The 10292-nt window shown below is 49.0% G+C and overlaps 1 protein-coding gene across 1 annotated transcript; it reads left to right on the forward strand.

Moving 5' to 3' along the window:
- The first annotated feature begins 6611 nt into the window (after positions 1 to 6611).
- LOC141468843 (rho-related GTP-binding protein RhoB) lies at positions 6612 to 7202 on the forward strand. The gene has a single exon (XM_074154056.1). The coding sequence runs from the start codon at positions 6612 to 6614 to the stop codon at positions 7200 to 7202; it is 591 nt and encodes a 196-aa protein (XP_074010157.1).
- The last annotated feature ends 3090 nt before the right edge of the window (positions 7203 to 10292 follow it).

The raw sequence follows: 10292 nt of genomic DNA on the forward strand, positions 1-10292 counted from the left end.
AAAATGGAAAAACTGATTATTTTTAAGCTTTTGTGGAGGGTAAAAGGAAAAGAGGAGAGAAATCCCATAGTTGGGAATTCTTTCTCTTATCTCCTTTTTGTTCTCCATACTCCTGCCTTACCTTCATTCCCTATTTTTTTCCCTTTTTAATTTCTCTGCTATCAGAATATTCTGAAATTTTGAGTACCTTGCTCTTGACTGTTATTATAGATCAAAAAATGAAGGTATAAACCAAGTCTGGATGTAACTAAGACCCCTGCAGTGCCCTATATTTCTGTTTTGTCATCTCAGAGATTCTTTATGATCAGTGTTCAGACCGTAACAGATTTAATTTTCTAGATTGAATGACTTAATTTTGTGAGTGAGACGGAGTATAAAACACTGTGCTGAACAACTACCCAAATTGGTTTTATTGACTACATTTTTCTTGCCATGGTCTGCCAGTAGAATTCTACCAATGGCGACAGCTATCCTGTGTAAGTCCATGCTGCTTTTCCTCATACATCTGTTGTCATGTGGGAGTTAAGAAAGTGTTCTCAGTCCTTGTATATTCACTATTAATTTATAGGAGGTAGAAGTTTGTCAGACTTACAGGACAGTGATTTCCAGCATCAACCTTCTTCTCTTTCTTGATGTTCAGTATTAGATTGGTTTCTTCTAATATCGTTGCTGCTTCAGCTTCCTTAGGTCACTGGTTCCCCTGCAGAGAGAACCTACCACCACTCTTCAAAGACTATCATGATGACCACAGTATTTAAAGGAATAGGTTGATGTTTCTTAATATAGCCAACCAATCTACAAAGGGAACCTGATGACATCATTGTTTTTTAAAGAAACCTACTTTACTGGCAATAAAGTGGAAGTTACACAATTCATTAACAAATCATAGCATGTTTACTTTAGAAATTTCCTCGTTCCTATTGCAGAAGAGTCATCCTGAGTGAGCATTTCAGTACTGAGTGTGTCAAACCACTTGTGGGCGGGGGGGAGGCTGACAGTACTAGAGTGTAAAGTAGCAGCAGACCTGCCAGACAGACCCTCAAGACACCCCTTTCCAGATCTGCTGAGGCATCACAGGGAAAGGAATTGCAGAATCAAAGAATGGATAAGGTGGGAAGGGATCATCTAGTCCACCCTACCCTGCTCAGAGCAGGGTCAACTGAAGCAGGCTGCTCAGAAATGTGTCCAGTTGGGTTTTGGAGTCTCCACAGCCTCTCTGGGCAGCCTTTTCCGGTGTTTGATCATCCTCAAAGTAGTGAAATGAAGTCTATCAACTGGAGAATCTAAAGAGAGAGAACTGTGCAGTGTTAAGGATATTAGCGCTGAAGTCCAGAAACCGAGAATGAATTCCCTGCTATCCTCTTGGATAGAAATGATGGACAAGTCATTTCTATTCTCTGTGTCTCAATTTTCCCGGTAGACAAAGACTGCAAGGTGTCTGCAACCACTAAAAACTAAGGGAACTGGAGGTGGATTCATTTGGTCTCGGCAGAGAGAACTGTTTGCAAAGGCATTATTGGGGATGTGGACACGTAACTGCTGATGAGTAGTTATGTGGTCAGCCCATTTATTTCATACAGCTACAGAAGAGTTCTTCAACTGAGATGAAGGCATTTAGGTCTAAAATTTTTTGCTTAAGGATGAGGAACTTGGTTTTGTTCAATTTGAAGTCAGCTGAAGACCTAAGGCCACTTCAGTTTTCTGTGGCAGTCTGATTTTACCCTATCAGACCATATTTCCTGAGTATGAATCTGATAGTCTGGCCATGGGAACTTGACAAAATTAAAGTCGTCAACTTCTGACTTGCCCCACTTATTCCCTGCAAAAGCGATGCTGGTGGGTCCCATACGGCATTTCTTGTGTGGGATGATGTGCTTTTACATGCGCTGTACTCAGCCTAAACCTCTGTATGAAAATACACAGGTCATTTTCACCATCTTTTTCTGTGCCTTGCCATTCCAGTTTCTAGATCTGGCTTCTCTGCTGAGAACACTGATCACAAGGGGATCTGAGAGTTAAATTCCGTTCTCTTCAGGGACACCGGAAAGCAAGGGACCTGCTGTGACACGCCACGAGTGGTCTGGTTCCTGTACATCCCAGAAACTCTTAGCAGCTCAGAGAGGCAGACACTTACCGTTTCTGCCTGTTCTACCACAGCTACTCAGAGCTTTGTAGCACTAGCCTGTGAAACTGCTCATATTTAGCTGGCTCTTGCTTTCCTTACTTCACCGAGGGGCTTTGCCTACATGAGGAATGCAGGATGCTTGTTGCTAGCGTTAGGAGTCAGTGTGCAGGACTCAGTATGCCATTACTGGCACATACGGCTCCCTCAGCACGTTAAGCCACAGCAGGCAATGTACTTACTTGCCTACTTATTGACAAAAAGGAGAAAAATTACCTTCCCCACCGAGCTTCCACGCTTTCGGTACAGATTTATGCTTGAACACAAATTATCTGAGTTACAGACATGCCCTTTAGAAAATCTGTTTAGCAAAAAGAGGGGGGAAGGGGGAACATAATCTGGAAACAATCTCCAGTAATTGACTGGAATTGTCTTCTCAGCAACAAAAAATGCCAATTGGATTAAATCAAGTAAAAAACAAAAGGCTGAGTTTTAATCTCAAAACCACCAGCACAAGCAATGAAAGCTAAGAAGTGGTGTCTTCTTTCTCCTCCTTCATACTTTTTTCATCAATCATACAGATGTATGTGGTGCAGCAGAACTAATGCTCTGCTTAGAGACTGCACATTTAGGGATTACTGGAAGTGAAGTTTCAGCTTTCTATAAGAAGCCCAGTTTAGCATATCATGCAGATTTGATCAGAAGATATAAAAGTTACGACATAAAGTTCAAATTCACCCCTGAAATATGTGAGCTGGCTACATTCCCTAGTGCCTTCTGGCCCATGACCATGCTTGAATACAGAATTGGTCCTGTACAAAATTCCCTGAGGAGAGGAAAAAGCCACCTCATCCCAGAGCCTCTTTTCATTATTTTCTTTCCAGGTTTTCCGCCTCTGCTCTCAGGGACCACCCCAAGAAGTAAGCATAAGCACTTCCACAGATTATTATCCACTGTGCTCTTTCTGTTGCGCTTGCAGCACTGCCACGCTGGTCAGACTGCCATTTTCCCTGATGCATTGACCCAAGCAAGAAGAGAAGAGGGTTCCTGTGTGCAGCTCTACCCCTGATTTCCATTGTTCTTGAAGCTGGTTCACTCCATTCTTTCATGTAAGGGCTGAAGAAAGAACGTTTCAGAGAAGAGAATCAAATATATGTAACTGGGAAGATAATATAAATTAAGGGCCTTTTCACTTCCACTTAGACAGCTCAGGGCAGGTACCACATAGTGCACTGGTATTTACAGGATAAATCCACTGCAGGAGAAAGGTGCCATGTAGCAAATTTACACTAAATATGAAACCCAGGCCATGGTCAAGCTCCAGATATTTCACATTTAAGTATAAATGTGTGATAACCACAGTGACTTAGACGTTCCCTGCAGGAGTGTACCCTAGGACAGTGAAATGAGTGTGATCTCAGCCTGAGTGAGTCACAGGGCTGGGTCTCCCGATATAAAGCCTCTGAAAAAAATAAATAAAGCATTTGAAACCTTAGGTAAAGGAATTACATAGACTTTGCTTCAGTCTTTCTTGCAAAGTGAGAAATGAAACGTCAGGCCCTTTGCCTTCAGCGTAACTGTGTGGAAGACACTAGATGCAGATGCAAGACTTCACTGGAAAATTAAGCATTTACAGCCCAGACCATAACTGGGTGATGGAACTATATCTGTGCTGTTCAATTGCAAGAAGAGTCCCTGCTATGGGTTTGACTTGGGTTAGTTGGACCTTTGCAGAGTATTTCCTTAGGATAGTCCGGGACCAGTAGACCGTTTGGATGTGGCCACTCAGCTTTGAATTCTAAGAGTTGAAGAGGATGAACGTGGGCCACTCATTTTGCTTTCTCTACGCCGAGGCACAGGGATAATTGCTAGCAGCACTCTGGGTGAACAACAGAGCCGTGTGCTTTGAAATGAATTTCTCTATTTCCCTACCTTTCATGGCACAGCACAGATCAACATAATTGCTCATTTGGATGATTCTTTTTTCTATGTAATGAAGTGCTTTGCTCATGAAAAGACAAAACCAAAGATCCAGGCATGATTGTTTGTGCCACCCAAAAGTCAAACAAAAACGGATTCAAAAGCATATTTAAGCAGCACCTCTCACCATCTCTAAAAGCAGGTGCAGCTTTTCCCACTGCCACCCCAGAGGTGGTGCTTTCCAGCTGTGGAGCAGTGAGGAAGGCGGTGTCCACGCCGGCGGGGCCACCGCAAGGTGGCTCTGAACTCCAGTGAAAACCCACCAGCAGTTTAACGTCGCTGAAGAGCTTCAAAGAGCCAACAGCAAATGTACTTGGAAGCCTTACGTTATACAGCAAACTAACTCTATCTGCTTAGCAGAATGGCTCCACACGCTCATGATTACATTTATAGAGAAAATAGCTACAAGCTGCCAATGCTCCATCGGCAGGAGGACGTGCCAGCATGGGGAAGTCTTCCACGTAGACATTTTTTCATTTCATGAGGAATTTAAAACTGTAAGCAGTGACAACAAATGTAAAGGGACAATGCAGATGAGAAATTTTGCCCTTTAAAAGGCCACAGGCACTGCAGAACACTGATGCCTATGACTACACCTTATTTCTGTTTTTTTTCAACCATCAGTCTGAATTTATTTTGTTCCCTTCATGTAAAATATGCTGTGCAAACTATGTAAGATCAAGGTACGAATCCATCCGTCACCACCCAGGGACATGCTCTTTTGACAGGGAGCAATGGGGATTACAAAAATCTCACAGAAGATGAATTATATTTCCGTGCCTAGGATCAAGTGAACCGTGAGTGAACCATCTGCCCTATCGACACACACTTCTGTAAGTCTGCTGCAAGTAACTCGTCAGGCAATTCGATACACTCAGTGATGCATTCTGTCTTTTTAAAGCAGATATTTTTAAATACCATTTTTAATAACAATCATATTGTTCAAATCAGTTATTTTTGGTTTATTCACTAATGCCAGTGCTGCCTGGCAAAAGAGGACACTGTGCATCCAACCCTGAGAGGCAGTAGCCACGGGATATTGTTTAGGTGGAAATGCTCACAGGGAAGAAGCTTGAGACAACACCCAGTTAAACAGCAATAGCTGCAACGGGGACGTAGTGAACGGCTACCAGCAATTTCACAGTGTCAGACTTTACAATGCACAGCTTTATTAACACACCCAGCGCGAGCCAGCATTTTATGTTAAGGTACTTACACCCTGTCCTCCAAGCAGTCTGAAACTCCAGTCTTTTGTACTCATTTATTTTCCACACTCAATTTTTTCATTACTGTGACTTCCGATCTCTCTGCAAATTGAGACCAAAAGGGCATTTCAGTTCAAGTCTGCTACTTCTCCCCGTTTATAATTCCTCCGTTCCCTTTTGGCCAAAAGCTGGCGGGAGAAAAACTAAACCATGATGAATTTTTTCCTTTAAGGAGGGGAAGTGGTCGACTCCTGCGTTTTTCCAGTTAATATCCAGCGAAGGCTTTTGTTTTATTTAACCGCCTGCAACACTCCCCGTTCCACTTTGCTTGGGCTGTCAGGCCTGCCTCTGGGAGGCAATGATTTTCCCTTTTTCCCGAGGTTGCTCGCCCAGCCCCGTAAGACCGGCCATCCCCAGCGGCGGGGACGGGGGTGGCACAACCGGGGCCACGGCAGGACCTGCCCTGACGCAAAGCCGCCACCCCGGGGCCGGGAGGGCGGCACGGAGCGGGGCAGGGTGTGTGGCGGCTCCTCCAGGGGCACGCCTCGACCGGTGGACCTGCCCCGGCCTCCTTCGGGGCACCGGCACCGCTGCCCGCCGAGCGCCATGAGCCTCCCGCGGAGCCCGCCTCATAGCCCGGCCGGCCGCCTCAGGGCCCAGCCCGGCCGGCCGCCTCACGGCCCTGCCACACTCGTCTTAGGGCCCGGCCCGGCCTGCCGCCTCACGGCCCGGCCACACTCGCCTCACGGCCCGGCTCCAGCTGCCCATCAACCACCAGCCCCGATGCGCCCCGCCCGGCCCCGCAGCTCCCGGCCCGGCTCTACCCAGCCGCCGCCGCGGGTCAGGCGTCGCTCGTCGCTCGCCCCCCTCCTTCCTCCCCAGAGCCCCGCCTCCCGCCCCCAACCAATCGCGGCTCTCTCCGCCAGCGATGACCTCACTCCCTACCTTCCCATTGGCCGGCTATATTAAGAAAGTCGCGAGCGCCTTTAAATAGCGGCGCCGGCCGGCAGCTTGCGGCAGTGGCAGCGCGGCGTCAGAGGGAGCGGTAGCGTTTCCCCTGCGAAGGACCCAGCGGAGCCGGGCGGGAGCGGCGGCGATCGCTACGGCCGTAGCGCTGCCCTGAGGAGGGTACGGAGGCGCGGTGCCGGTGCGGGGAGAGAAAAGGGTGCGCCCGCCTGCCTGCGCGGGCCCGGCTCGCCACGGTGCCCTGTGAGAAGCGAGAGGAAGGGGGAGGCGGCGGCCGCGGGGAGGAGGGCGCTGCCATCGTCCTGCTGCACGGCAAGGCCAGCTTGGCGAGCCTGGCCATGGCCGCCATCCGCAAGAAGCTGGTGGTGGTGGGGGACGGTGCCTGTGGCAAGACCTGCCTCCTCATCGTCTTCAGCAAGGACGAGTTCCCCGAGGTCTACGTGCCCACCGTCTTTGAGAACTACGTGGCTGACATCGAGGTGGATGGCAAGCAGGTGGAGCTGGCCCTGTGGGACACAGCTGGCCAGGAGGACTATGACCGCCTGCGCCCTCTCTCCTACCCAGACACCGACGTGATCCTTATGTGCTTCTCCGTGGACAGCCCGGACTCGCTGGAGAACATCCCGGAGAAGTGGGTGCCTGAAGTCAAACACTTCTGCCCCAACGTCCCCATCATCCTGGTGGCCAACAAGAAGGACCTGCGCAACGATGAGCACGTGCGCAACGAGCTGGCCCGCATGAAGCAGGAGCCGGTGCGCACCGAGGATGGCCGCGCCATGGCCATCCGCATCCAGGCCTATGACTACCTGGAGTGCTCGGCCAAGACCAAGGAGGGGGTCCGGGAGGTCTTTGAGACCGCCACCCGGGCAGCCTTGCAGAAGCGCTACGGCACCCAGAACGGCTGCATCAACTGCTGCAAAGTCCTATAGGGTGCGGCCAGAATGCGGTGCTGGGCACAGCCAGTGCCTGGGTCACCTGTTGGCAGGCGGAGAGGAGCTGGGGTATGCACGCAGGGACAGCATCTGCCTGTCCCCTCCACTGGGGGCTGGCGGTGGATCGGGGTGGGGGCTAAGGGAGGGGAGCAACGCTCCCTCAGCCTTGGCCAGAAAGGGTTGTACTGGCTCAGCCATGGGGACAGAGGGAGGGGGGGGATTTGCATGCCCTGAGTCTTGGGAATAAAGTGGGGAGAAAGCCTTCTCCCACCGCCGGCCCCTGTGAGTGAATCGCAGGCTCTCAACCACAGAAAGCTGCTGAGAATGGACTGAGCAAACGTTGCGCCCGGCTCTTCCCCGCCACCTGCTGCTCCCAGCTCCCAGACGGCCTCCTCTCCTTTTGCAAGAGGAGAGCGGTGAAGCCGAGATGCTGGAAGGGACTTCTGCCTCCTGCCTGCATGTGCCTCCCCGCGGGTGGGCTGGGGAAGGGGGCTGCGTCTCCCGGGCTGCCCGCAGCATCCTCGCCTCTCCCACGGATGTCTCGGCCTGAGCCTGACCTGCTGTGGAAGTTCATGCCCTGAAGACCGAGACCAGGAGGGGAGGGTCATCCCAAGCGATGCCTGTATATATCTTACCTTTTCTGTCTTGTGCAAACTGGGGTAGTGCAGGGGGTGCGTATTTAAAGTGAGGTGGGGAGGGAGTGCCCAGCTGGGATGTGTGTTATGCAAAGGAACTTGCCCCGAGTGACTGATGCCTGCTGATAACGCGAGCCTTCAACCCACTCCAGCTGCAGAAGCCACCAGGCTGGAAAGTAAAGCTGACCTGCTCTGTCCTCCTTGCTGGACATCCTCCTCCCGACGGCCCGGGCAGGATGAGCGAGGGGGAAGGGGATGATATTGCCATATTATGATCTTGGTGCCTGCTCCTTCCTTTAATGTTGTCTTCTGCAAGTGTGTTGATTTGGGTTTATTTAAAAGTTTTATTTTTCAAAAGAAATTACTTTGCACAACTTGGTGGATTTCTTTTTTTTTTTTTATTATTTTTTAAATTAAACACTCAATGCACTTGTCATCTGCAAACAACACTGTAGCATTGGAAACGTTCGTACTCGGTAACCTCATCTGGGTCTTGTTTTAAATTGTGATTTCAACACGAGACAAAACCACTGTATCTTTATGCCATGGAAAAAAAAAAATGGGTGAAAGCACTGTTCCTTATGCAGTGAATACATCAGACATTAATACTAAAGGGCAATTTTAAAGAATCTAGGTTTATTTAAAACTTTATTTTCACAGGGTAGCCAACCCCAGGTGAAAATAATCCTGTGTTTCTCTGGTTCAGAGAACAAATGTATCCCTTTATGTTTGTTTACTTTTTGTCCCTCTTCCCTCAACAGTGGTACTGAGACTGTTCTGTTCTTGTTTTTAATAAACTGATGTGGCAAAAACTGAGATGTATATGATGTTTACATAAAACTATGAACTGTGTATGCAGTTTTTTTTTTTTATGTAAAGTATTAAAAGACTCTATGCTGACACTCCTGAGAGCGGTGGTGTGATCTGTGGAGGCTTCCCGGCTTGCGGCAGCGGCCCTGCATGGTGTTGAACCGGACCCGAGTTTGCCCGCTTGCCTGGGTGCCCTCCTCTCTGGTTTTTGTGGGTTTTTTTGTGTTTTGTTTTTTTTTTTTTTTTTCCTCTGTTGGCCAAAATACCCATCTGGTGGCTTCCGGAGGAACGGTGGTTATATCTTCATCTGGGGAAGCTGCTTCCTTAATTTTTCTGTTCCAGGTGGCATGTGGAAGTGTGGTCAAAATTCAAGGCGGTGAGTGATCCCCTCCTCGTTGCTGCCGAAGCCCAAGGAGCCTCCGTGCCTTGTGCCTGGTGAACTTGGGCTCAGGCCCCAAAGTGCTCCTTCACCCGCTGCCTGGGGGGAGGTTTGGGCTTGTGTAGCAACAAAACGGGCAGGAAATGGGAAAGCGGGGCTTATTTTTCAAGCGAAACGTTTAGATTAAAGCAGGTTTTATGAGTCGCCTCCTCTTTTCTAGGAGCAAATACCTCTTTGCCGCGGAGGGGCTTTGCTCGCTGTTGAATCCCAAGCTGGCGCTGCAGCCCTCTCCTAAGGCGCCTGGCTACATTTCCTAATTGCTGGCTTCGTTAATTCCCACAGGGACCTGAGAAGCCTGGGCTTCTCCGGGCGGTGGATCCCCTGCAGGGCAGGGTGCCTGCCTCCTCCCTCTCTCTCTCCCAGCTTCCCGGCGCGGATCCCTGGGGCAGGAGAGGTGGCCCTGCTGCAAAACGCATGACATCATTTTCACTGAACACCAAGTCCCGAGTGCAGATAGCTCCCTTTTTTTCCCCTCCCTTTTTTTTTTTTTTTTTTTCTTTTTCTCCTGAAAAACTCCCTTATTGCGTCGCTTCCGATGATCCTTAATGAAAGACCGTGGCATTTTCACTCAGACGATTTAGCCACGATTTCCTAAAAGGTACCCAAGCCCCGTGTCTGGGGTATCTGTCTCCAAGGATTTTTGGAGATGAGGAAAATAGCCGTTTTTCCCGATACTTAAAAGGGTGAGTTTCTTATCCTCGAGAATCCTAAAATCACTTTTTGGCCCTAAAACATCCTTTGAAAAAAAAAAAAAAAAAAAAAAAATAATCTCAGTTTTGGATGTTTACAGGGCCACAGCCAAAGACCCCATTCTCGCGAGGGCACCCGACAGCCCAGCTCCGTGCGTCGCGGCCCCGTTGTGTGTAACACCCACCAGGGAGACTAAAGCCAGCGCGGGAAACTTCTTCCTCAAACTGATCGCAATAGCTGCAAAACTTACAAATCCTGTTAGGCTGCAGCAGTAACTAATCTTCTCCAAAGCCCCGAAGGAGAAAGCGTTAATATTTGTATTTTAAACACTGGGAAATGAGTTAGCGTTGCATCCCCGTATAATTAACTCTACCAATATTTTCCACTAAGGTGCTTACAAGGTAATTACATTCATTATTTCCAATTGGACCTTTGCCCAACTCGGGGCTGCAGCATCTGGCCCGAGGTGGGGAAAAGCTGCAAGAAAACACATTTCAGTTTTAACCGAGCGTG

The sequence above is a fragment of the Numenius arquata genome, chromosome 9 (genome assembly GCF_964106895.1).
Source record: "Numenius arquata chromosome 9, bNumArq3.hap1.1, whole genome shotgun sequence".
In the NCBI taxonomy this organism is placed as follows: Eukaryota; Metazoa; Chordata; class Aves; order Charadriiformes; family Scolopacidae; genus Numenius; species Numenius arquata.

Bases quoted from the DNA above. Each gene is read 5' to 3' on its own strand.
- LOC141468843 (XM_074154056.1), top strand. From the start codon at position 6,612: ATGGCCGCCATCCGCAAGAAGCTGGTGGTGGTGGGGGACGGTGCCTGT.